Source organism: Oncorhynchus gorbuscha, linkage group LG02 (genome assembly GCF_021184085.1).
Source record: "Oncorhynchus gorbuscha isolate QuinsamMale2020 ecotype Even-year linkage group LG02, OgorEven_v1.0, whole genome shotgun sequence".
Taxonomy (NCBI): domain Eukaryota; kingdom Metazoa; phylum Chordata; class Actinopteri; order Salmoniformes; family Salmonidae; genus Oncorhynchus; species Oncorhynchus gorbuscha.
In genome coordinates, this window is record NC_060174.1 from 36180899 (window position 1) to 36207673 (window position 26775).

Sequence of the window (26775 nt, forward strand, 5' to 3'; positions counted from 1 at the left end):
TGCGGCGTTCTGGATGAGTTGTAGGGGTTTAATGGCACAGGCAGGGAGCCCAGCCAACAGCGAGTTGCAGTAATCCAGACGGGAGATGACAAGTGCCTGGATTAGGACCTGCGCCGCTTCCTGTGTGAGGCAGGGTCGTACTCTGCGGATGTTGTAGAGCATGAACCTACAGGAACGTGCCACCGTCTTGATGTTAGTTGAGAACGACAGGGTGTTGTCCAGGATCACACCAAGGTTCATTTCACATGTATTCGGTGCATGTTACAAATAAAATGTGTTTTTATTAACAAAAGGTGCACAACCGTATTCATACCTTGGTTTTTGTGATAAATGTGAATGAAAAAAAACATAACTTTTAAAAATGGTTTTCATACACATAGCCTTCCTTGTCCATAATGTAGAGGCCTCTTGGATGTTCATTGAAGAGGTAAGGGAGGAGGAAAATGGCTGATGAGACTGATTCCTGTAAGGTTTTAGAGAAACCATTAATTAACATTAACTGTAGATGATACATGTGATCTGCATAACATTATGAGGCAAACCGATATCAATTGTACACACAGTACCTTTATGTGCATCCTCATCAGTATACTTGCTGACACACACACACACAAAAGGGAGCAGTCACCTGCGCCCTATGCATCTATAGCCTTTAGGATATTCTTACCTCTTTGTTGATTGATATCCATTGAATTGTGCCCATTCTGTTTCAGAAAGGATTTTATAAGGGAGATAAGTGTCAAACAACACATCCATTTTCACAAATATGAAAAGTTAGATGGTATCATCATAAACAATATAAATGTATGTCATACAAGGGAGAAACGTGACCTTAAATTGAGATCTTTCAATTCTTCAGTTAATGGATAGGCCCCCTTTTTTCCTTCCAATTTTCGCCTAAATGACGTACCCAAATCGAACTGCCTGTAGCTCAGGCCCTGAAGCAAGGATATGCATATTCTTGATACCATTTGAAAGGAAACTTTGAAGTTTGTGGAAATGTAGGAGAATATAACACAATAGATCTGGTAGAAGAAAATACAAATAAAAATAAAAATTCTACCACCATCTTTGAAATGCAGCAAAGGTCCCACGTCTAGCCTTCACTCTAGTTGTAATTCTGATAGTGTCCACAAGATGGCAGCAGTGGATGTGCAAAGTTTCAGACGGATAACTTGAAGTATATGAGCAAACTACATGACATAGACATTAGTGTGAAGTCACCCAGGTACATTTGGGCAAATCGTGAAGGAGACATTTGCATTAACATTACATTTTTTTGCAAGAATATTGTCAAATGTGTATACTTGGACTTTTGATTTAGTTTTTCCAGTATTAGTATTCGTATTATAAGTTCAACATTTGCAAAACAACCAGTTTTCATAACTTTATAACTCTCCATATTCTTATAATTTTTGTCCAAAAGGAAAAGTCTTGCTGTCGCACAAGGTTAGCAGCTACATTATGCGACTGATACAGGGTTTCTGTCGCAGAATGGGCTTTACTCCCATAAAGCCCAGCTCATTGGCTATCTAGCTAGCTTTGTTTGACCCTGATTGGTGCTTATTTGACAAAGTTACAGTCGATCAAGTGAAGACCGCCCCCAGCGTCATCGGCGTGAAATGAAGGCATCGCTCTCTGACCAAATTTGGTGTCATATAGGACATACTACACCCTAATGATATAGTGAAGTCTAGTTACGCTCTAGGATCTCTGAGGAATAAATACGGATGGGATATGACTGGTTGAAACAACGTTTAGGGTTAGATTTTCACAGATTCCAATCTTTGCAATACAAAATCAATCGTGCATGCTATATGGACCTTTTTATGATTTACAACTGTCCCGTTGACGGGATGCCTATCCCTAAGCAGTTTTATTAAGTACCTGCACCAGCCGTTGTCTCAAATTCAAATCAAAATGTTTCTGTTAAGCAGTTAGGTTCCTGCAAGAACCCCCAAGAACTAAAGAGGATCCTCGATGAACCCCAGCTCCTTTGGGGTTCTTGCAACAAATTTTTGGGGGAATTTTTCAGTGCCAACAACCCTAAGGTTCTAGCAAGGCAGAGGGCCTCGGTTCGAGCCTCTGTGTGAGCCTAATCAGAAGGAAGTGGTACTTACTAATCAAGCGGTGTGACTTCCTTTACATGTAGATATTATTCTTTGTGGATGGCTTTTTTTTCCCACCGTCCTTTTTCTCCTGCTGTACACACACACACACACACACACACACACACACACACACACACACACACACACACACACACACACACACACACACACACACACACACACACACACACACACACACACACACACATATTCGTTTGTTGCAGTGGTAGCCTCATACCTGGGGCTGGAGGGAACAGGGCTTTGGAACCCTGCTGTCAATACACACACACGGGTGTGTGTTTGTGAAGAATATAAAATTAATAATACACCTCCCTCTGGACAAACACACACAGTGCATTCCTGAGGCCCCTCCTCAGATGGGGCTATTCTCAGGAGCGAGGACATCACCCTCTTAACATATGTATATTTGTGCAGGTTTTTGTGTGCATTGTGTTAGGACAGATGTTGTAGATTTGTTTATGTGCCCACACAATTAGCCAGAGGAGAGGAGAGTGCAGAGAAGTTGGGAGGAACAGGGAGAGGAGAGAAATACATACAAACATGAGAAGGGAGATAGGAAGGGGATAGAATATTTTATTCCTTGAGTTAAAAATATCATTCTTTTTCTGTCCTCAACTACCACTCTAAAATTACCCTGTGTGTGTCTCCACCCTGGTGATAATTACAGACTTCCAAACTACCAGTACTTAAAGTTCTTTCTCCCCATTGCAACCCCCCAAACACACACACGCTAACCCTGTAGCACTGTAGTGTGTGTGTTTGTTTGTTTCTTGTAAATACTCCTAATTTTAGAGTGGCAGTTTGTTTTTCTTTCTTAAAATTTCTCCCTCTCTCTCTCTGCTACAGGTTTCAGTCCTACCAGTGAGGGCAGTCCCAGGAGAAGACCTACCCAAGAAAGAGTGGTAAGGATAGGAGTGGTAAGGATAGGAGAGTTAAGGATAAGAGAGAGAGAGAGAGAGAGAGAGAGAGAGAGAGAGAGAATAAATGTCACATACCAGTTTTTCCATACACACCTATCACAAAACCCAGAAAAGTAGTTACCTCATCTGTGTGTTCCAGGTTGGAGGTGATGTGGGGGAGGATTATTCAGAAGCCTGGTGTTCCAGCTACACCCCACAGCCCTGGAGGCCAGAGGTACATTATTCACCAACAGGAACCTTCCACAACCTGCACAGGCTTGCCCAAAAAGTGTGTTGGTGTGTCAGTGTAGTATGTGTGAGTTTGTGGGTAGAGCCCGGTAAGTGTGCATAGAGCCAGTGGAAGAGAGTCAATGCAACAACAACAAAAAAGGGGATCGGTGCAAATAGTCTGGGGGCCATTTGATTAAATGTTCAGCAGTCTAATGGCTTGTGGGTAGAAGTAGTTTAGGAACCTTTTGGTCCCAGACTTGGCGCTCCGGTACCGCTTACCATGTGGTAGCAGAGAGAACATTCTATGATTTAGGTGGCTAGAGTCTGACCCTTTTTAGGACCTTCCTCTGACACCTCCTGGTATAGAGGTCCTGGATGGCAGGGAGTTGGGCCCAGAGTTGGGCCCCAGTGATGTACTCGGCTGTACACACTACTAGAGTTCGACCGATTATGACTTTACAACGCCGATACCGATTATTGGATGACCAAAAAAAGCCGATACTGATTAATGGGATGATTTTTATATATATATTTGTAGTAATGACAATTACAACAATGCTCAATGAACACTTTTATTTTAACTTAATATAATACATAACATCTATTTAGACTCAAATAAATAATGAAACATGTTCAATTTGGTTTAAATAATGCAAAAACCCAGTGTTGAAGAAAGTAAAAGTGCAATATGTGCCATGTAAAAAAGCTAACGTTTAAGTTCCTTGCTCAGTAAATGAGAATATATGAAAGCTGGTGGTTCAGTAGTCCCAGTTCTTCAATATTCCCAGTTAATAAGTTTTAGGTTGTATTTATTATAGGAATTATGACACGTCGACTATTTCTCTCTATACGGTTTGTATTTCATATACCTTTGACTATTGGCACTTTAGTATTGCCAACCTAATCTCGAGAGCTGATAGGCTTGAAGTCATAAACAGCACTGTGCTTCAAGCATTGCTAAGAGCTGCTGGCAAATGCAGTAAAGTCCTGTTTGAATGAATGCTTACGAGCCTGCTGCTGCCTACCACCGATCAGTCAGACTGCTCTATCAAATCATAATCTAAATTATAATATAATAAACACAGAAATATGAGCCTTTGGTTATTAAAACCTGTTTGGGATAGGGGTCAGCATTTTCACATTTGGATGAAAAGCGTGCCCAGAGTAAACTGCCTGCTACTCAGTCCCAGTTGCTAATATATGCATATTATTAGTAGATTTGGATAGAAAACACTCTGAAGTTTCTAAAACTGTTTGAATGATGTCTGTGAGTAACAGAACAGGCGAAAACCTGAGAAAAATCTAACCAGGAAGTGGGAAATCTGAGGTTTGTAGTTTTTCAACTCTTGGCCTATCGAAAACACTGTCTATTGGGTCAAATTGTACTTCCTAAGGCTTCCACTAGATGTCAACAGTCTTTAGAACCTTGTTTGATACTTCTACTGGGAAGTGGGGGCTCATAAAGGCTCTTTGAGTCAGTGTTCTCGAAGAGTGCCACGCGCTCGTGACGCTCGTTCACGTGAGAGTTAGCTCGCGTTCCATTGCATTTCTGAAGACAAAGGAATTCTCCGGTTGGAACATTATTTACATTTACATTTACATTTAAGTCATTTAGCAGACGCTCTTATCCAGAGCGACTTACAAATTATTGAAGATTTATGTTAAAAACATCCTAAAGATTGATTCTATACTTCGTTTGACATGTTGCTACGGACTGTAACGGAACTTTTGGACTTTTCGTCTGCTCATGCGTCATGAAGTTGGATTACTGGGCTGAACGCGCTAACAACAAGGAGGAATTTGGACATAAATTATGAACTTTATCAAACAAATCAAACATTTATTGTGGAACTGGGATTCCTGGGAGTGCATCAAAGGTAAGTGATTATTTATAATGCTATTTCTGACTTTTGTTGACTCCAACATGGCGGATATCTCTTTGGCTTGTTTTGTCCTCTGAGCGCCGTACTCAGCTTATTGCATGGTGTGCTTTTTCCATAAAGTTTTGAAATCTGACACATTGGTTGCATTAAGGAGAAGTCCATCTTTAATTCTGTGAATAACACTTGTATCTTTTATCAATGTTTATTTAGAGTATTTCTGTAAATTGATGTGTCTCTCTGCAAAATCTCCGGATGTTTTGGAAGCAAAACATTACTGAACATAACGCGCCAATGTAAACTGAGATTTTTGGATATAAAAATGCACTTTATCGAACAACACATGTATTGTGTAACATGATGTCCTATGAGTGTTATCTGATGAAGATCATCAAAGGTTAGTGATTCATTTTATCTATATTTCTGCTTTTTGTGACTCCTAACTTTGGCTGGAAAAATGGCTGTTTTTGTTGCTTGGCTCTGACCTAACATAATCATATTTTGTGCTTTCACTGTAAAGCCTTTTTGAAATCGGACACGATGGGTAGATTAACAAGAAGTTTCTTTCATTTGGTGTATTGCACTTGTTAATGTTATAAAGTTACATATTTAAAAAAATATATATTTGCTTGCTGCCTTTTCAGTGGAATTTTGTCAAGTGGTGTAAGAAGGTAATTAATATGGTCAAATCCAGAAACTATAATTTCGAAAACAAAATGTTTATTCTTTCAGTGAAATACGGAACCATTCCGTATTTTATCGAACGGGCGGGAACCCTAAGTCTAAATATTGCTGTCACATCCTTCAATGTCACGTCATAATTATGTAAAATTCTGGCAAATTAATTACGGTCTTTGTTCGTAAGAAATTGTCTTCACACAGGTTGCAACGAGCCAGGAGGCCCAAACTGTTGCATATACCCTGACTCTGCTTGCACAGAACGCAAGAGAAGTGACACAATTTCCTTAGTTAATATTGCCTGCTAACATGCATTTATTTGAACTAAATATGCAGGTTAAAAAATATATACTTCTGTGTATTGATTTTGAGAAAGGGATTGATGTTTTTGGTTGGGTACATTGCAACGATTGTGCATTTTTTGCAAATGCGCTTTTGTTAAATCATCACCCGTTTGGCGAAGTAGAAGTAGGCTGTGATTCAATGATAAATTAACAGGCACCGCATTGATTATATGCAACGCAGGACAAGCTAGTTAACCTAGTAATATCATCAACCATGTGTAGTTAACTAGTGATTATATGAAGATTGATTGGTTTTTATAAGATAGCAACTTACCTTGGCTCCTTGCAGCCACAAGGTCCTTTTGCTGCTGCACTCGTGTAACAGGTGGTCAGCCTGCCATGCAGTTTCCTCGTGGATTGCAATGTAATCGGCGTCCAATAAGGCAGATTACCGATTTGTTATGAAAACTTGAAATCGGCCCTAATTAATACACACTACCCTCTGTAGCGCCTTGCGGTCGGATGCCAAGCAGTTGCCATACCAAGCGGCGATGCAGCCAGTCAAGATGCACTCAATGGTGCAACTGTAAACCTTTTTGAGGAGCTTCCTGAGGGCGAAGAAGCATTGCCATGCCCTCATCACGACTGTGTTGGTGTGTTTGGACTTGATAGATCGTTTAGTAATGTGAACACAGAGGAACTTGAAGGTCTTGACCCGCACCATTACAGCCTTGTTGATGTGAATGTGGGCATGCTGCTTGAAACTTAGGTATTTTAGACTAGGTCAATGAGAGGTTGAAAATGTCAGTGAAGATACTTGCCAGCAGGTCAGTGCATGCTCTGAGTATGCGTCCTGGTAAATCCGTCTGGCGCTACGGCCTTGTGAATGTTAAGTTGTTTACAGGTCTTACTCACATCGGCTATGGAGAGCGTGATCACAGTTATCTGGAACAGCTGGTGCTCTCATGTATGGTTCTATGTTGAACGGGTGCAAGATGGCGCTCGCGAGCAAGATGAAACATTATTGCGCGAGCAAACACTTGAGTCAAGAGAGAGAATAAATGTGGTCAAACGAGCAGAGGACAGGCCCCGCGAGTGCAGGCCAGCGTGGTGTGCGCAAATGAAACTTGAGTACTTGCGAGTGTGACTTTGAGCGAGCAGAACTGCATTTAAATCGAGAGCGGAGACTTTTGTTCACCTGAAGAAATACTTACTATATGCCAAGACTCAGAAATTAAATATGCCCCCCCCCCATGCAACAATGTTGATGACAACAATGCTGTTTTCACTTTGCTTCTTAATATAAATCCACTAGCGTTCTATAATTACACTATTAGTTTGTTTCTTACATCAGCAAACAGCTAGTTTGTCTTTTCTTAGCAAGTTGTCCTAAATCTTGTTAGCTGCTAATACATGTAAGAGCAAACCTAGCTAGCTAATACAGCCTGATAATACCAGTGATGGTGTAGACCTAAATCAGCATGTTGTTTGTGCAACAGTATCTTCTAAATCAAAGAGGGATATGCAAGCAAGAATATGTTAGCTACATGAAGTAGCTAAGAGAGAACATGCAATGTAGCCAAAGCTTATAGGGTCCCCTAGGAAACACTTAACACTTTAGTTCTTACCCTGTCACAATAACTCCTTCCTGGCATTTTAATTTGTTGTCATCTCAAACAACACTGTATTCAAATTGCCCACTATTATACTCTAACTATATAATTAGAATAGTCATTCTATTTCCATGATTCCAACATTTTTGCTCTAATTCGCAAGTCAAATCGCAATTGCAACATTTGGTTAAAAATAAGTCTTAGATGATTTGCCCATATCGTGCAGCCCTACGTGGCATCGTGGAAATGATCTCAATTGAGCAAGTGGTGTATTTAAGTAAAAATACTTTCAAGTACTACGTACGTCTTTTACTGTTTTACTTTTGCCACTTTTACTTCTACATTAAAGAAAATAATGTACTTTTTACTCCATACATTTTCCCTGACACATAAAAGTACTCATTACATTTTGAATGCTTAGCAGGACAGGAAAATGGTCCAATTCACGTACTTGTCAAGAGAACATCCCTGGTCATCTACTGCCTCTGATCTGGAGGACTCACTAAACACATTCTTTGTTTGTAAATTATGTGTGAGTGTTGGAGTGTGCCCCTGGCTATCCGGAAACTAAAAAAAAAAATAGGTGCCCTCTGGTTTTCTTAATTTAAGGAATTTGACGTTTTAATTTTGATACTTAAGTACATTTTATCAATTACATTTACTTTTGACACTTAAGTATATTTAAAACCAAATACTTTTATACTTCTACTCAAGTAGTATTTTACTGGGTGACTCACTTTTACTTGAGTATGATAATTTGGTATGTGTTGCCACCCTAGGACCACTCACTACTCATTAAGCAAATGTAGAACACTTATTATTCAAAACTCAAAAATACCGTCTTATTTAAAAATTAATAAAAAATATCGTTATATAATATTTTGGCCATTTCGTCCAGCCCTAGTCTCACACCAATTTTTCAGTTTGTGCTCCAAAATCCATTTTGCTCTCGCAACTGTTTACTATAATTTTATAACCAGTGGAAATTCTAGCCAATGAACATAGCCTGTAGCAGTCTACTGAAACGCAATTGGTCTGGTTTTTGGACAAATCACGGCTTGACTGCGCTTTAACCAGATGTTTTACCATAGAGATGACACGAAGGCTGACCATTATGAAAAGGTAAGTATGATAGTTTTTCAGTAGAGAATTAGCTTATCAACTAGCTCGCTAATCGACTATGATTTCAAAATTGAAATAGTAAGTAGTTAATTATTATCTTATAAAAGCAGGCTATTGACGAGGCAAGCTAGGTTAACGTCAGCTAGCTAGGAAGCTAACTAACCAAAGTTATCTAGCTAGCTAACATTTAAACGTGGTTTAACTAAAGCCAAGGTGGTTTTGTTTTCTATACCATCTCTGGCTAAGTCAAGGAGGGATTTAGAAGACTTGGAAGACCAGCATGGGTGGCAGAAGAGGGAGGAGAGGCAGGGTGAGAACAGACAGGGACGACCTTCACTGGGGAAGAGGTCAGTGATTGAGGAGAGGGAGCCAAGAGATGTCAGACTTTGAACCAAATAATAGCCAATATAGTAAACCGCTAACTGCATACTTTGAAATACATTCTGATTAAAAAAGATTGAACTTTTACTCTTGTCAGTTTTTGCGCAGTTACAATAAATGAGAAGGACCTCAAACCGTTTCTCTCATTGCTCTTTCCATCCAGGTCCACTGTCACGAATGTGTTCTCTGCTCAGCTGACAAGATACAGGATCCATTCGGTTCCAAGTAGGTTACCTTGGCTCTCCTCTATGCACAGCACTCTGGGGACTACCTGCAGGTTAACCATGACATCCACCAATCACCCACAACTTAATCATTAGTGGTACTGAGTTCCTCTAATTTGCTGTATGAAGGCATTGTGCATAGGACATTTGTCAGGTACAGAGTATGATGACCAGCTGCTTTCTATTGGTTAGAAATATTTTTCTACACTGAATGAATGTGACAGTCATTAACCTTGTTTCCATCCACAGTTTTTAGTGTTGAGTAAAGTCATAAAAAAATTGATAATTTGTTTGTTCAACATGTTGGGATCTTTTTGTGTCTGTAAAATTAATTATGCGAGAAATGGCTGTGGAAACACCAGTATGCGCAAATATTGATATAATAACCATCATATTGAAGTAAACTTGGAGTCACGCAATGACCTGGTGTGTGGTCCTCTCACTAGGACTTGGGAAACCATGCAGTTTGTTAGAATACCAATGAAATAAATGATGAGTAACTTCACAAGGTGGGGAAAGTGCACGGTATGAGCTTGACGCTCCCTTCCAATAAATGTCAAGGGGCTTATTCTGATGACATGATGATTGATGCTTGACTGCCGTTCAACAAATAAAAAATATTCTTGTTCTTATCCATAATGATATCATTATGTAGACTAACATACCCGCAGAGTAGGCCTATCTGCCAGCTGTTGGCTAGAGTTCATGTGTCAAGACCAGAGTGGGCTATTTAACGAAACAGCTTGTGACAAAACTATCAGTAGAGTTGAAAATGGGATGGAAACACATTGAACTTTAGATTTTTATTCGGTACATGAAAAACTTTATCGAAAAAGTATGCACTGTGTGTGCAGTATGTCATCACGCACGGATCTTTATCTGCAACAAGTCAGTTGGTTGGAAAAATGCCCATATTTTCTAGATTCTCATAACTCTTTTGCCAATTGGATGGAAACCAAGCTACTGCTAAACAGTATGAGAAGTGTAGGTAAGGGGTGAATTGAAAACCTAATAGGGGGCGGCAGGGTAGCCTAGTGGTTAGAGCATTAGACTAGTAAAATAAAGGTAATAAAATAACAAAAATAAAAATAGCTCTCCTCGAGGTGTGTTTGACATGACAGCAGGCTGTCATAGGGTCTGACAAGTGTGGATTGGTACAGGGCAATTCCACATTATTAAGAGTGACGATGAGACTCAGATTAATTACTTTAAAATGTATGTCATACAAACCAGTGATTGCAAGTTGCTCAAAGTAGTCCTTGTGCATAGAGTTGTGTGGTTTGTTTCACTTTGAAATCATTTGTTTTTGTTTGACATACATTAAAGTGAGCTGCCCTACAGCTCGGCTCAGTCCCACATTGCTCTTTGTACTCTGCACATTTCTTACATGCATAATTTATAATGTAGCATAGTGTTCATAGTGTACATACTGTATGTGGATCTTTGTAAATTCTGCATCTATATATATTTTCCTCGCTCATCAACTTATCCCTGACCGCTGGCTACGTCCCTTCCGTCTTCAAGAGAGCGAGAGTTGCACCCCTTCTGAAAAAACCTACACTCGATCCCTCCGATGTTAACAACTACAGACCAGTATCCCTTCTTTCTTTTCTCTCAAACTCTTGAACGTGCCGTCCTTGGTCAGCTCTCCCGCTATCTCTCTCAGAATGACCTTCTTGATCCAAATCAGTCAGGTTTCAAGACTAGTCATTCAACTGAGACTGCTCTCCTCTGTATCACGGAGGCGCTCCGCACCGCTAAAGCTAACTCTCTCTCCTCTGCGCTCATCCTTCTAGACCTATCGGCTGCCTTCGATACTGTGAACCATCAGATCCTCCTCTCCACCCTCTCCGAGTTGGGCATCTCTGGCGCGACCCACGCTTGGATTGCGTCCTACCTGACAGGTCGCTCCTACCAGGTGGCGTGGCGAGAATCTGTCTCCTCACCACGCGCTCTCACCACTGGTGTCCCCCAGGGCTCTGTTCTAGGCCCTCTCCTATTCTCGCTATACACCAAGTCACTTGGCTCTGTCATAACCTCACATGGTCTCCTATCATTGCTATGCAGACGACACACAATTAATCTTCTCCTTTCCCCCTTCTGATGACCAGGTGGCGAATCACATCTCTGCATGTCTGACAGACATATCAGTGTGGATGACGGATCACCACCTCAAGCTGAACTTTGGCAAGACGGAGCTGCTCTTCCTCCCGGGGAAGGACTGCCCGTTCCATGATCTCGCCATCACGGTTGACAACTCCATTGTGTCCTCCTCCCAGAGCGCTAAGAACCTTGGCGTGATCCTGGACAACACCCTGTCGTTCTCAACTAACATCAAGGCGGTGGCCCGTTCCTGTAGGTTCATGCTCTACAACATCCGCAGATTACGACCCTGCCTCACACAGGAAGCGGCGCAGGTCCTAATCCAGGCACTTGTCATCTCCCGTCTGGATTACTGCAACTCGCTGTTGGCTGGGCTCCCTGCCTGTGCCATTAAACCCCTACAACTCATCCAGAACGCCGCAGCCCGTCTAGTGTTCAACCTTCCCAAGTTCTCTCACATCACCCCGCTCCTCCGCTCTCTCCACTGGCTTCCAGTTGAAGCTCGCATCCGCTACAAGACCATGGTGCTTGCCTACGGAGCTGTGAGGGGAACGGCACCTCAGTACCTCCAGGCTCTGATCAGGCCCTACACCCAAATAAGGGCACTGCGTTCATCCACCTCTGGCCTGCTCGTCTCCCTACCACTGAGGAAGTACAGTTCCCGCTCAGCCCAGTCAAAACTGTTCGCTGCTCTGGCTCCCCAATGGTGGAACAAACTCCCTCACGACGCCAGGACAGCGGAGTCAATCACCACCTTCTGGAGACACCTGAAACCCCACCTCTTTAAGGAATACTTAGGATAGGATAAAGTAATCCTTCTCACCCCCCCCCCCCCTTAAAATGTTCCACTGGATGTCATAAGGTGAATGCACCAATTTGTAAGTCGCTAAATGACTTAAATGTCTGCTAAATGACTTAAATGTAAATGTAAATATTTTGTTCTGTATATTCTGTTTGTGGCAGCACCATTTCACAGTCAAATTCCTCTACATGCAAATGTATTCTGACATGTTAACCTGAGTTTAGTTGGTTTATCATGTCAGTTGGAGTTTACAGTATATTATTTGGGACTGGTTATGTACTGTAGCAGGTAACAGATTATACCCTTTGTCTTCATATAATAAAAAATCCCCTGTGTGTGTCCTTGGGCTTAATACCCTAAATATGGTCTCTTTCCTGCAATTAGTGGACTCTTTATGGTGTCTGCTAGAACTGTCTGCTTTTTGTTTTACATACAAAAGTTGCTGGCTAACAAATAAGCTAGATAACTTTAGCAAGTATACTGAACAAAAATATAAACGCATCATGCCACAAAGATTTTACTTAGTTACAGTTCATATAAGGAAATCAGTCAATTTAAACAAATTCCTTAGGCCCTAATCTATGGATTTCACATGACTGGGCAAGGGTGCAGCCATGGGAGGGCATAGGCCCACCTGCTTGGCAACCAGGTACAGCCAATCAAATGCATTTTCCCCCACAAAAGGGGCTTTATTACCTGTCAAGTGGATGGATTATCTTGGCAAAGGAGAAATGCTCACCATTAAGGATATTAACACATTTGTGCCAAAATTTGAGAAAAATACACTGCATATGGAAAATGTTGAGATTTTTTTTTTTTACTCTGGAAACATGGGACCAACACTACATGTTGCGTGTATTTTTTTGTTCAGTGTAAAGTCTACTCAACTCAAGGTATAGTATACATATTATAATTAATTTCCCAATTAATTTGGTTGTCAAGCTGCTGGGTTTCTGGCTCAAACCGCTAAACAGGCGGCTTGCAATAGCCAATCACAACACTGGACTGGCCAATGGCAGGAATTTGTTAGTTCTTCCTTCACTCCAGTGAAATTTACCAATCTAAGATTTCTAGACACACACCCGTCCCCATCTCCCTGAAATCCAAACCTAAAGGTGCCAAGACATGAGAGAGCAATTTGAGAAATGTAAATGTTCACAAATTCATACAAAATTAAGAGCTGAAATGTCTTGAGTCACTAAGTATTCAACCCCATTATTATGGCAAGCCTAAATAAGTTCAGGAGTAAAACTTAGCTTGACAAGTTGCATGGACTCATTGTGCAATAATAGTGTTTCACATGTATTTAATTTTTATCGCTACCTCATCTCTGTAAGGTCTCTCATTCGAGCAGTACATTTCAACCAGAAAGACCAGGGAGGTTTGCAAAGGAAAAGCAGACATTGAATATCCCTTTGAGCATGGTTCCAAAACATGCATCCTGTTTGCAACAAGGCACTAATGTAATACTGCAAAAAAATGTATCAAAGCAATTCACTTTTTGGCCTGAATACAAAAATGTTATGTTTGGGGCAAATCCAATACAACATATTACTGAGTACCACTCCATATTTTCAAACATAGTGGTGTCTGTCATGTTATGGGTATGCTTGAATTGTTAAGGACTGGTTCAGTCTGCTTTCCACTAAACATTAGATTAATTCACCTTTCAGCAGAAAAATAATCTAAAACACAATCTGCTTGAAATCTGCTTGAAAATCTAGGGCTTGAATCTGCTTGAAAATCTAGGGCAAGGCCTGAAAATGGTTATCTAGCAATGATCAACAACCAATTTGACAGAGCTTGAATCATTTTGAAAAGAATAATGGGAAAATGTTGCACAATCCAGGTGTGGAAAGCTCTTAGACTTACCCGCAAAGACAGCTGTAATTGCTTCCGAAGGTGCTTCTACAAAGTATTGACTCATTTTTCAATAAATTTGCATACATTTCTAAAAGCTGTTTTTACTTTGTCATTACTTTGTCGGGAGGCAGGGTAGCCTAGTGGTTAGAGCATTGGACTAGTAACCAAAAGGTTGTAAGTTCAAATCCCCGAGCTGACAAGGTACGAAATCTGTCGTTCTGCCCCTGAACAGGCAGTTAACCCACTGTCCCTAGGCAGTCATTAAAAATAAGAATTTGTTCTTAACTGACTTGCCTAGTAAAATAAAGGTAAAAAATAAATGGGGTACTGGCTTCGCCAAAAAATTAACAAAATAATTATTTTGCCAATCAGAGTTGAGCTAAACTGACTGAGCTCAACTGTTAAATGGTCCTGGCGCACCAAAAAAAGTGTCAAGGTAAGCCATCTTGAATTTGACTTCACTCCCATCACATCGCTTCAAGATAAATAACTAATTGACAGAAACAACTTGAATTGTGGCATCTCGTTTTGTTGTCCTCCGGTGGCTAGATAAAATTTGGACTTTATTCTCCATGCAGGCCAATGATTATAAAGGTGATTCTGATCCAATCATAAATTAATAGATTGTGCTCATGGATTGAGAAGAGGAGTTCAATAGCTAGATGTAGAAGGCTAATGTTAACCAGCTAACGTTGCCCATGAAAGGAAGTTAGGCTAGCAAGCAAACATTTTAGCCAGGTAGCCTATGACAATCAAATAAAATTGATTTAAATAGCCCTTCGTACATCAGCTGATATCTCAAAGTGCTGTACAGAAACCCCAAACAGCAAGCAATGCAGGTGTTGAAGAACGTTGGCTAGGAAAAACTCCCTAGAAAGGCCAAAACCTAGGAAGAAACCTAGAGAGGAAAAAGGCTGAGGGGTGGCCAGTCCTCTTCTGGCTGTGCCGGGTGGAGATTATAACAGAACATGGCCAAGATGTTCAAATGTTCATAAATGACCAGCATGGTCAAATAATAGGTCTGGGACAGGTAGCACGTCCGGTGAACAGGTCAGGATTCCATAGCCGCAGGCAGAACAGTTTAAACTGGAGCAGCGTCACGGCCAGGTGGACTGGGGTGAGCAAGGAGTCATCATGCGAGGTAGTCCTGAGGCATGGTCCTCCGAGAGAGAGAGAAAAAGAGAATTGGAGAAAGCATACTTAAAGTCACACAGGACACCGGATAAGACAGGAGAAATACTCCAGATATAACAGACTGACCCTAGCCCCCCGACAAACTACTGCAACATAAATACTGGAGGTTGAGACCGGAGGGGTCAGGAGACACAAAGAGAGCATGGTTTATGTTGTCATTGTTTCACTGTCATGTCCTCTCTCCAGTATAAGGGACAGGTTAATCTCCATATCTTTGAGGACTGGTGTGGCAGCTCTACAGCTCAGCTCCGCAAGAACCTGCACTACCCACTCTACCCACACGTGAGTCACTCACACACACACTACACGCCCATGTGATTCCCCCAGCAACATATACACGACATGCCATACCTCTGTCTCTCTCTCTCTCTTTAGTCTAGAACCACTGTAAAGAAGCTGGCTGTTTCTCCTAGATGGACCAACTATGGCCTCAGGATCTTTGGCTATCTCCACCCCTATACTGACGGTACCCTTCCATCCATCCTGGAGTACAAGTTGAAATTCATGTAGGGCATCGAGACAGTTCGGTGGGTGGTAAACACCAAGGTTTTTAACAACTGTGTTTGGTGCAGTAAGACAGCCATTCAACTTTACATGCCACAAGGCGACTAACCCACAGATGTCCAAACACTGAACCCAGAGGAACAACTAATTCAATTCAAAGAATGCTCTGACAAATATTTGTCATCTGTGTGTGTGCTCCAGGTGAGTTTGTGTTCGCGGTGAGCTCTGATGATAACTCTGAGTTCTGGCTGAGCCGGGATGACTCTCCACTCAACCTGCAGCTACTGACCTGGATCGGCAAGGTGGGCTCTGTGTGTGTGTGTTGGTGTGTACCTGCATACCTGAGATAGCTACAGTGACAGGCATGAGTGTGTTTATTTGGGATTATGGCAGCTCTCTTCCTGTCTTTAAGTACGATGAGCTGTCAAGTGTGGGGTGTTTTTCAGACTGGCATGGAGTGGACGGCACCTGGTGAGTTTGGGAAGTACGCCAGTCAGACATCCAGACCGGTTAGGTGAGTCGGCTAAACACTGTAGGTGATTTTGTATTAGTGAAGGCTATGATTGCCGGGGGGAATGAATCTATGTCTAAACACAGGGCTGAGAGCTATTTTAAGCACAGGTTGTTTTTTCGTTTTTTGTGGTGTATTGGAGCTATGGCACTGAGCCAGGATGCACACACAGACCTACCTCTGAGGTGAAGTGTGTGTGTGTGTACCTGTGTGTGTGTGTGTGTACGATGATGGATGGTGCAGGGAGATGTGGGTTTGATCCTGACAAAGGACGCTGTCACAAAAACCATAATCAAGCATGGACCGCAGGCTAGAGAGAGCTAAAAATGAAAGAGGGAGGGGAACAGGGAGAGAGGTTAAATGAGGTGATAGAGGGGAGGAGGTGATAGTCATGAGATGGCAGGCATCTACCACCACCTATCAGAAACTAGCAAGTGTGTGTGTGTGTGTGTGTGTGTGTGTGTGTGTGTGTGTGTGTGTGTGTGTGTGTGTGTGTGTGTGTGTGTGTGTGTGTGTGTGTGTGTGTGTGTGTGTGTGTGTGTGTGTGTGTGTGTGTTCTGCAGGCTGTCAGTTCAGAGGATGTACTTCTTTGAGATCGTCCATAAACAGAACGACAGAGGAACAGACCACATGGAGGTGGCGGTAAGTTTCTCTACTCTTTCTTCTCTGTGTGTGCATGCAGGCGGTAGTATTAAGTGTGTGTAATTGTTTTGATACAGTGGCAGCTGAACCAGGAGGGTCTAAGCTTTACAGTCATCAGCTCCAAGTACATATCCCTCTATACCAGTGAGTACACACACGCACACACACTTCTAATTTATTTGAACTACCTAACCGTTATCTCAGACGTGTGTATGTGTGTGTGTGTACAGATGAGTCCACTCTGAGGATGAGTGACACCACTCACATACCCCAAACGGCCGCCAGTCACACCCGCACGCCTAGCAACCAGCCTGACAACCAGCTGAGCAGCCAGCCTGTGGCCGACATGCGGAGAGTTGACCCACGGGACACCCTCTACCAGAGTAAGACCTCACACTCTCACTCACACACTACAGTCGTTAGATAGAAAAAACAACAACTGTGTGTGTAGTCCCTGCCCTAGACAGTAGGTACCTCCGTGGTGTGTTACCTGACTGCTCCTATAAACCAAGCTACATCATCAAAGGCTTCCCTCTGCTGCGATACCAGGGTCTGCAGTTTGTAAGTACTGTAACTACTACAATCCCTATAGCTTACAGAAATGAGTTTGTTTAGTGGGTTGATGTGTTGTTAGCTGGCTATGAGTGGGTCTTTACCATGTTGTTTGTGTGTCTCCAGGTCCACATGTCCTACATCTACCCCAATGACTACACACGGCTCACACAGATGGAGACAGAAAACACCTGCTTCTACCACAACAGTCCCCTAGACCTGGACAGGTTAGAAGGGGAGGGAGAGGGAAAGGGAGAGTGATTTTTTTTTTTTTTTTTTTTTTACTGAAATAGAGCCGACAGTGAAATGTATAACCTCTATGGGAGAATCTCAATTGCATACTCCTTGCGTCCTCTCTCCTCACCTCCTTAAAACCCATTGGAGGAGAAGGTCAGAGGGGTGGGACCTCTGGCTTACTCATCCAAGGGGTTTTGAGAATCAGGCGAGGAGAGAGGAAGTGAATTGTATGCAATTGAGATTTTCCCTATGGCTCTGAGGACAGTTTCCCAAAAGCATTTTAAGGCTAAATTTATCATAAGAACCTTCGTAGGGGCATCTTTAAATCTGTGAGCTGTTTGCCAAAACCACCGTTACTAAAGTTGCACTAGAAAACGCTTGTTATTTACCAACTGCTTCAGACCAGTCTTAGAACAGCTAAGTGTGTCTTTAGATGTGTTTTTTCCCTACCATGTGACTTTATACACAGAAGATCTCTGCTAGACATAGAATCAAGATGTTTATCTGTCTCGCTGTGACTACCGATAGCTTCACAATGAAGTTGACTTACAAATACAATGTTGTCAATGTCTTTGCAATTGTTACAAACAAGTGAAGGATTAAAAGATGCTTCCAATGAAAACAGAGGTGACTGCAGAAAAAGATGAATAGCCTACACAGTATTAGGGATTAACACGGGTAACAGAGATCCCTGGACTGTCCAGGGATCACTTCACATTTCCCTAAACATTTCCCCCCAATGTCACACTAATGCAATTCAACAAAATACACAACATGTGGAGCACAGATTGGATAATGTGCTATTACATTTTTTGCCAAATAGGTTGTGGCATGAAAGCCTTTAGCCTAACAAGTTGCCATAAATTCAAAGCAGACACCTAATTGGCACTACTGGACTGCACACGAGACCCGAATGCAGTATAGAGTTCTCATCAGAAAATTAGACCCCTGTCCAACCCAAGCCCGGTGATCTAGAGCCCAGGCCTGGTCCGACATCACAGAAATTAAATGAGCCCAAACCCGCATTTATCTAGAAAGCAGTAAGCTAAATTGATTTAAAACGGGTGTTGAGAACAACGCTGCGGATGTGGGCAGCGATGGAGTGAGGAGATGAGGAAACAGCCATTCGGCCTAGAAAAAGCCCAGAGAGAGGAAACCTCACCTTAGCTATGATCAACTGAATGTTGAAAATATTGGAATAAAGTAGGCTAATGCAATTAAAGGCATATCAAATTCTCTCTTATACTGAAACTCCCAAAGTCATATATAACCTCTAAACTAATTTAAAGCAATAGTTGTGTGTGGTCACCTAGATTATCATTTCAACACCGTTATGATTGGGACAGTGCCATCGCACTGCTTTGAGACAAGCGTGGGGGACTCGTCTAGATAAATCAATCAATGTCAGATCTTTGTTTTCACTGAATCTCTGTTAGGATAATTGGTAGCAGGCTGATTAGGCTGATGAAATGTTAACTAAATTGAGATGAGTGCTAGTGATCATCTTTATTCTAGTTTGCTCATATATTAGCTGATCATTTTGCTAGCATGTTATACTCACGTAGTAGCTTGTCCTACTCCCTACCTGTGACTTGTCTGAAAGTCAATCAATAGGATTTTGTTCACAGTCCATTTGAAAGTATTCAGACCCCTTGACTTTTTCCACTTTGTTACTTTACAATCTTATTCTAAAGTGGTTAAAAAAAATACCCCTCAATCTACACACAATACCCCATAATGACAAACCAAAAACAGGTTTTTAGATATTTTAGCAAATGTAAAAATAAACTGAAATATCACATTTAAATAAGTATTCAGACCTTTTACTCAGTACATTGTTGAAGCACCTTTTGGGAGTGATATCAGCCTCGAATCTTCTTGGGTATGATGCTACAAGCTTGGCACACCTGTTTTTAGGGGAGTTTCTCCCATTCTTCTCTGCAGATCCTCTCAAGCTCTGTCAGGTTGGATGGGGAGCGTCACTGCACAGCTATTTTCAGGTCTCTCCAAAGATGTTCAATCGGGTTCAAGTCCGGGCTCTGGCTGGGCCACTCAAGGACATTCAGAGACTTGTCCCGAAGCCACTCCTGCATTGTCTTGGCTGTGTGCTTAGCGTCGTTGTCCTGTTGAAAGGTGAACCTTCGCCCCAGTCTGAGGTCCTGAGCGCTCTGGAGCAGGCTTTCATCAATGTTCTCTCTGTAATTTCCTCTGTTCATCTTTCCCTCGATCCTGACTAGTCTCCCAGTCCCTGCCACTGAAAAACATCCCCACAGCATGATGCTGCCACCACCATGCTTCATCGTAGGGATGGTGGCAGGTTTCCTCCAGATGTGACACTTGGAAGTCAGGCCAAAGTGTTCAATCTTGGTTTCATCAGACCAGAGAATCTTGTTGTTTTGGAAAACTCCAAGCAGGCTGTCATGTGTCTTTTATTGAAGAGTGACTTCTGTCTGGCCACTACCATAAAGGCTTAATTGGTGGAGTGCTGCAGAGATGGTTGTTCTTCTGGAAGGTTCTCTCATCTCCAAAGAGGTGCTCTGGAGCTCTGTCAGAGTGACCATTGGGTTCTTGGTCACCTCTTTGGTCAATAACTGTTTTCCCCGATTGCTCAGCTTGGCCGGGTGGCCAGCTCTAGGAAGAGTCTGGGTGGTTCCAATCTTCTTCCATTTAAGAATGATGGAAGCCACTGTGTTCTTGGGGACCTTCAATGCTGTAGACATTTTTGGTATCCTTCCCCACATCTGTGCCTCGACTCAATCCTGTCTCAGAGCTCTAAGGACAATTCCTTTTGACCTCATGGCTTGGATTTTCCTCTGACATGCACTGTCAACTGTGAGACCTTATATAGACAGGTGTGTGCCTTTCCAAATCATGTCCAATCAATTGAATTTACCACAGGTGGACTCCAATCAAGTTGTAGAAACATCAAGGAGGATAAATGGAAACAGGATGCAGCTCATTTTCGAGTCTCATAGCAAAGGGTTTGAATACTTTTGTAAATAAGTTTTCATTTTTTTGTGCTTTTTTTATATGCAAACATTTCTGAAAAGCAGTTGTCATATGGGGTATTTTGTGTTGATTGTTTAAAAAATATATTTTAAAATCATTTTTAGAATAAGGCTGTAACATAACTAAATGTGAAAGAAATCAAGGGGTCTGAATACTTTCCGAATGTACTGTATACTTAATAAACAATAAGGCCCGGGTGGGTGTTGTATACGGCAGATATACCATGACTAAAAGGGCTGTTCTTAGCACAACAACATGCGGAGTGCCAGGACACAGCCCGTAGCCGTTTACACAACGGGTGGGTCTAATCCAGAATGCTGATTGGTTGAAAACGCATTCCAGCTGGTGTCTATTCCACAAGTTACCACCGGCTAAATCTATGACATATAAAATGCCTATTACTCTATACCATCTGACAGCACAATCCACTGTCTCATCAGCCCAGGCAGGGAAGTTATAAACTTGATCTCCACTATAAAAAACTTCTCACATTACTTTTTGCTGTCTGTCCGACATTTGCAACATTGTTTCAATATTCAAATTCGATCTCCAACTGTCCCATAGTAATGAACGTGTTGGGGTCGGGAGTCGGAACGAGAGAAAGGCAGGCAGCGTTTTCAGCCAGTCGAAGTCATGAATCAGCTGGCATCATTTTTTATGGATATACATACAAAGAAATGTCCATTGAAAAAGGTCAAACGAAACGAAGTGCAGCTAGTTTGTTCCGGACTATATCTTCTGGAAGGATGAAATAGTATGAATACAATCATCAAAATAAACTTTTAATGAAAATATGTCGGTAACACTTTGTATAAAACTGATAATGCCATCGAAGCCAGTGTTTGGAGGATATATTGGACACGGTGTTATCAAACCTCCAAACGAGCTTCAACACCATACAACACTCCTTTCGTGGCCTCCCAACGGCTCTTAAATGCTAGTAAAACGAAATGCATGCTCTTCAACCGATTGCTGCCCCCCTGGAGAAATGTAACCACTCTCAGATGAATAGACAGAGCTATGGATGCAAGGACTGACCATCCATGATATGAAAGTTATTGTTTTAACCATGTTATGAGGCTGTACAGTGTTTGTTTACATTCACAATGTTCACAAACATTGGAGTAAAACAAGCTTATATTTTGGGTTCCCATGGAGTGTGACAGTTGAACTAAGCTCATGAGGCAGTTATATTCTTCAATAATCAATGGAGATATATATATATACACACAGTTGAAGTCTGACTCAGCCAAATACATTTAAACTCAGTTTTTCACAATTCCTGACATTTAATCCTAGTAAAAATTCCCTGTCAGATAGGATCACCACTTTATTTTAAGAATGTTAAATGTCAGAATAATAGTGGAGAAAATTATTTATTTCTTTCATCACATTCCCAGTGGGTCAGAAGTTTAGGAGACAGAACTCGTCTCCCTCCTGAGCGGTATGACGGCTGCGCTGTCCCATGGTGTTTATACTTGAGTACTATTGTTTGTAAAAATGAACGTGGTACCTTCAGGTCTAAAAATGTTTCTCTGAGGTCTTGGTTGATTTCTTTCGATTTCCCCATGATGTCAAGCAAAGAGGCACTGAGTTTGAAGGTAGGCCTTGAAATACATCCACATCCAATTGACGTCAATTAGCCTAATCAGAAGCTTCTAAACCCATGACATCATTTTCTGGAATTTTCCAAGCTGTTTAAAGGCACAGTCAATTTAGTGTATGTTAACTTTTGACCCACTGGAATTGTGATACAGATAATTATAAGGGAAATAATCTGTCTGTAAACAATTGTTGGAAAAGTGACTTGTGTCATGCACAAAGTAGATGTCCTAACCGACTTGCCAAAACTATAGTTTGTCAACACGAAATTTGTGGAGTGGTTGAAAAACGTGTTTTAATGATTCCAACCTAAGAGTATCTAAACTTCCAACTTCAACTGTATATAACTTATAAGTCAAAAGATGGATGTAGCAACTACAGATTGCCCCTTTTAAGTCTATCAAAAGTGTGCGAGCTTGAGCATGTGTCCATTAGGCCTACGGATATATTTTTTGATCAGCATGAATCAGATTGATCAATAAAAGCCCCACTTTTATTCCATATGCTGGGATCCACACTATGCACCTGTTGCAAGAGCACGTTTTTCACTGACTCTCCACTGGTTTCAAAAACAATGATTGATAGGCAGCTTAAACTTCTTGAATTCAACCATTATTGGGTTCAAATACACATTTAGCAGCGCAGCCTTTCTTTCGATCCTATCAGTATCAACACTATGCCTTAACGACGAACTTAACATTCTCGCTACGTGGTTCTTTGGGAAACGAATGTTACATATCTGGCCGTTGTAGGAAAGATGCATCTTTAAAATGCTCGTTAGCTTAAATTCCATCGCTATTGGGAAACCGGGCCCCGGTCTGAGCAGAGGCTTATCCTGAGCAGAGGTCATTACCATTACCATCCAGCAGAGGGCAGGGTGCTATCACTGATGTTATGGATAATGGCGTCAGAGAGAGACAGAGTGCAATGATGAAATTCTCTCCCTTTCTACTCCCTTCCTTATCTCCACTCTCTAGGTATGGCTTTTCCAGGTACATGCGGCTGGATGAGCCAGAGGGGCAGGAGGGAGAGAACAGAGCCAGAGGTAGGGGAGACACATACATTTTTCTTCTGTTAAAAAGTATATGAAATGTCATCGGTCAGCGTTCGTTTTATATGAACACTCTTCTCCATCTGTGTGTTGACTGGTAGATATTGGCATCTCGATGAGGAGAAAGGCGGTCCCAGAGGAGGGGTTAGATGGCGAGGCTCCTCCAAATGTGGGAGGGGCTAGTGAGACAGACCACACCCCTCCTGACTATGGAGACTACTATGACGATTACGCCAAGAGACGACGACGCAAACTCTTCTCCCTGCCACAGGCCGACAGGGCACCTACACATAGAAACATGTCTGATACTCTCACATACAAGAAGAGGAGGAGGAAGAAGAGGAGAGGATCTAATGCAGCAGCTGTAGTCCAGACCAGAGTAACAGAAATGGATGGGTTAGAGATCCCTCATGGTCCTGGGTCACATAAACCTATACAGACTACACCAGAAGAAAAGCTGAGACCAGCAGACAGACCAACAGATAGAGCAGTTGAACAGCTCAGACCAGCACAAAAAAAAAAGTCCCGAACAGGGGAACAGAAACCAGGAGGGAATCCAGCAGACAGAGAAGATCTGGGTCCAGCAGACAGAGAAGATCTGGGTCCAGCAGACAGAGAAGATCTGGGTCCAGCAGACAGAGAAGATCTGGGTCCAGCAGACCAAAGTCAACCCAGACCAAGAGAGGGACCAGCAGAACAGAACTCAACTGGGATAAAGATTTTACCTTCACCACAAAAACTAGACCAGAACATGCCAACAGACAGATACAGACCAGCAGAGAGATACAGACCGGCAGGCGGACCAGCAGACAGAGACGGACTAGCAGACAGATCAGCAGACAGAGACAGACCACAAGTTCGGCTACCCCAGCTGCAAGGGAGGCGCCGGCGCATTCAACAGCCTGGTCAGAGGGGTGGGACTAAGATTAAATCACCTCTAGTGAAGTTGTACCACAAAGCAACTGTGACTAGGAAGAGAGTCCAGGACCTAGATACAGATATCATCCTCCGAGCACAAACACATATAAAGTCACGACCGCAACCTGACTATGACAACACAGTCCACAGGGCTCTGCCCCCTGGCGAGGTCAGAGGAAGGAACCATCTGGTTGAAGGGATTGACAGAGGGGAGGAGGGTGAGAGAAAGGGGGAGGAGATGGGTGTGAGTGAGCCTTTATGGAGTCTGGGGGGAGACTCTGAAGAGGAGGAGGGGCTGGCTTATGACTCCACGCCTCCACCGGTGTTTGACCCTGAGGTGAACTGGGCTCAGACATTCCAGGTGACCCCTGTTAACCTCCAGGCGATGCGTTCTGATTGGATAGACCTAAGCTGTAACGTGTCTGGTAACCTGCTGCTCCGCCCTAGTGATGCTCTGCCTGTTGTCAAGGCCTTCATGGACAAACTAAACCACAGACACAACAGGTCAGTGTGTGTGTGCGCGTGTGTGTACAGTACATGTGTGTGTGGAAGTTTGTGTTAACCCTGTCCCTCTGTCCCTCCCTAGGCATTTCTCCCTGGTGCGTGTGCTGAATGTTGAGAGGAAAGTGGATGGTGTTCAGGGCAGCAGGTACTTCCTGGAGCTGGAGCTAAGGGACATGACTGGCCAACACCTTCGTTTGTCACACTACATCTATGCTCTGATTCGCCATAATCGATCTCGCCCCAGGGGAGTCCTTCGCCGTGCCCCTGAGACGTTGCTATGCAAGCCTCTAGGCTTCCACTGGAACCCGACTGCCACTGTACACTTCATAGTACCAGGTACCACACACACACACTGTTACTCTCCTAATGTTGTATGGTGACATAAGGATGTATTGCTCTGTGTGTACGTGCTTGTATGTTTCAGTAAAGAACCAGGCCCGCTGGGTGCAGCAGCTGATAGATGACATGGAGGGTCTGTACCAGACCACTGGAGATCCCTACTTCAACCTCATCATCACTGACTACAACAGCACTGACATGGATATAGAGGCAGCACTAAAGGCATCCACGCTGCACAGGTACGCAGAGTGTGCCATAAGCACAAGTAATCAAATGTTAATAACATTGTCAAACAAATCACCTCAAAGGCTCCCGTAGACGACCTGGGCACATTCCTCCACTCTAAAATAACTTCAGCATCCAAACAGTGATGGAAAGACATCTGTTACAAATCACAAAAAAGTGGAATGACATTTTGGAATTGAGACACATGGAGCCTAGATTGAGTTTAGGTTGATGCATTCCACTGTTGTCTCTGTCTCGGACATTCATCTATGCCTTGGCAAAATGTCACAACATTCTCATCGCAGAGACGAAACCACACCAGATTTTGTAGCACGTACTACCCGTTTTCAACTCAATTTACACATTTTTCAAGTGGCTGAGATGCGGTAATGGTAAATGATGGTGTTATAGCCTACAGTTTTGTTGGCATCTTTATTTTATTTATTGTGATAGGCTAATGTTTTAATCGTATGGCTTACTTTCACCCCTGATTCATGCCTCTGTGTACCAGGTACCAGTACGTGAAGCTGAGTGGAAACTTTGAGCGTTCCGCTGGTCTACAGGCTGGCATCGACCTCATCAATGTGAGTATGACATCCTCAGTGACACCATCACTATGTGATCGACTGGATGTGTCCTGTTTTGTGTCCTTAGTTTCATGAAATGGGCATGAATATTCTCTCTTCCTCCTCAGGATGAGCACAGTATAGTGTTTCTGTGTGACCTTCACATCCACTTCCCCCCATCCATCGTCGACTCAGTCAGGAAACACTGTGTGGAGGGACACATGGCCTTCGCCCCCATCGTCATGAGACTGGACTGTGGAGCTACGCCCAAGGAGCCCAGAGGTACACGCACACACACATCAGAGGAGGCTGGTGGGAGAAGCTATAGGAGGACAGGCTCATTTTAATGGCTGGTATGGAATAAAAGTAATGGTTATTAAACACATCAAACATATGGAAACCACATGATAGACTCCATTCGATATATTATATTCTAGCCATTGCAATGAGGCCGTCCTCCAATAGATTCTCTCACCAGCCTCCACTGATATACACACACACCTCCACCTCTCTTTATTTCTCTCTCGTCTCTCGCTGTGTTCCAGGTTACTGGGAGGTGAATGGGTTTGGTCTGCTGGGGATCTATAAGTCTGACCTGGATGCAGCAGGAGGCATGAACACACACGACTTCACTGACCGCTGGGGAGGAGAGGACTGGGAGCTGCTGGACAGGTGTGTGTGTGTGTGTTTGTTTTTTTGTCTGTGTTGG

At 42.6% G+C, this 26775-nt stretch overlaps 1 protein-coding gene across 3 annotated transcripts in view; it reads left to right on the top strand.

Moving 5' to 3' along the window:
- LOC124001623 (beta-1,4-N-acetylgalactosaminyltransferase 3-like) overlaps positions 1 to 26775 on the top strand; it is a 30664-nt gene that overhangs the window by 2494 nt on the left and 1395 nt on the right. Inside the window, exons 1-19 of one of the 3 annotated variants that reach the window (XM_046308603.1) lie at positions 2996 to 3034; positions 3192 to 3266; positions 9384 to 9445; positions 15593 to 15688; positions 15782 to 15933; positions 16112 to 16212; positions 16357 to 16424; positions 16985 to 17063; positions 17141 to 17207; positions 17294 to 17446; positions 17515 to 17624; positions 17742 to 17842; positions 23441 to 23508; positions 23616 to 24936; positions 25019 to 25272; positions 25361 to 25514; positions 26012 to 26084; positions 26195 to 26348; positions 26612 to 26738. In XM_046308603.1, coding sequence (XP_046164559.1) covers positions 16363 to 16424; positions 16985 to 17063; positions 17141 to 17207; positions 17294 to 17446; positions 17515 to 17624; positions 17742 to 17842; positions 23441 to 23508; positions 23616 to 24936; positions 25019 to 25272; positions 25361 to 25514; positions 26012 to 26084; positions 26195 to 26348; positions 26612 to 26738 — 2723 coding nt within the window. In that variant the 5' untranslated portion in view covers positions 2996 to 3034; positions 3192 to 3266; positions 9384 to 9445; ... (2 more) ...; positions 16112 to 16212; positions 16357 to 16362. Of the gene's footprint in view, positions 1 to 2978; positions 3050 to 3191; positions 3267 to 9383; positions 9446 to 15592; positions 15689 to 15781; positions 15934 to 16111; positions 16213 to 16356; positions 16425 to 16984; positions 17064 to 17140; positions 17208 to 17293; positions 17447 to 17514; positions 17625 to 17741; positions 17843 to 23440; positions 23509 to 23615; positions 24937 to 25018; positions 25273 to 25360; positions 25515 to 26011; positions 26085 to 26194; positions 26349 to 26611; positions 26739 to 26775 lie in introns of those variants that run through there. The other 2 variants (XM_046308585.1, XM_046308594.1) reach the window with 2 other exon arrangements.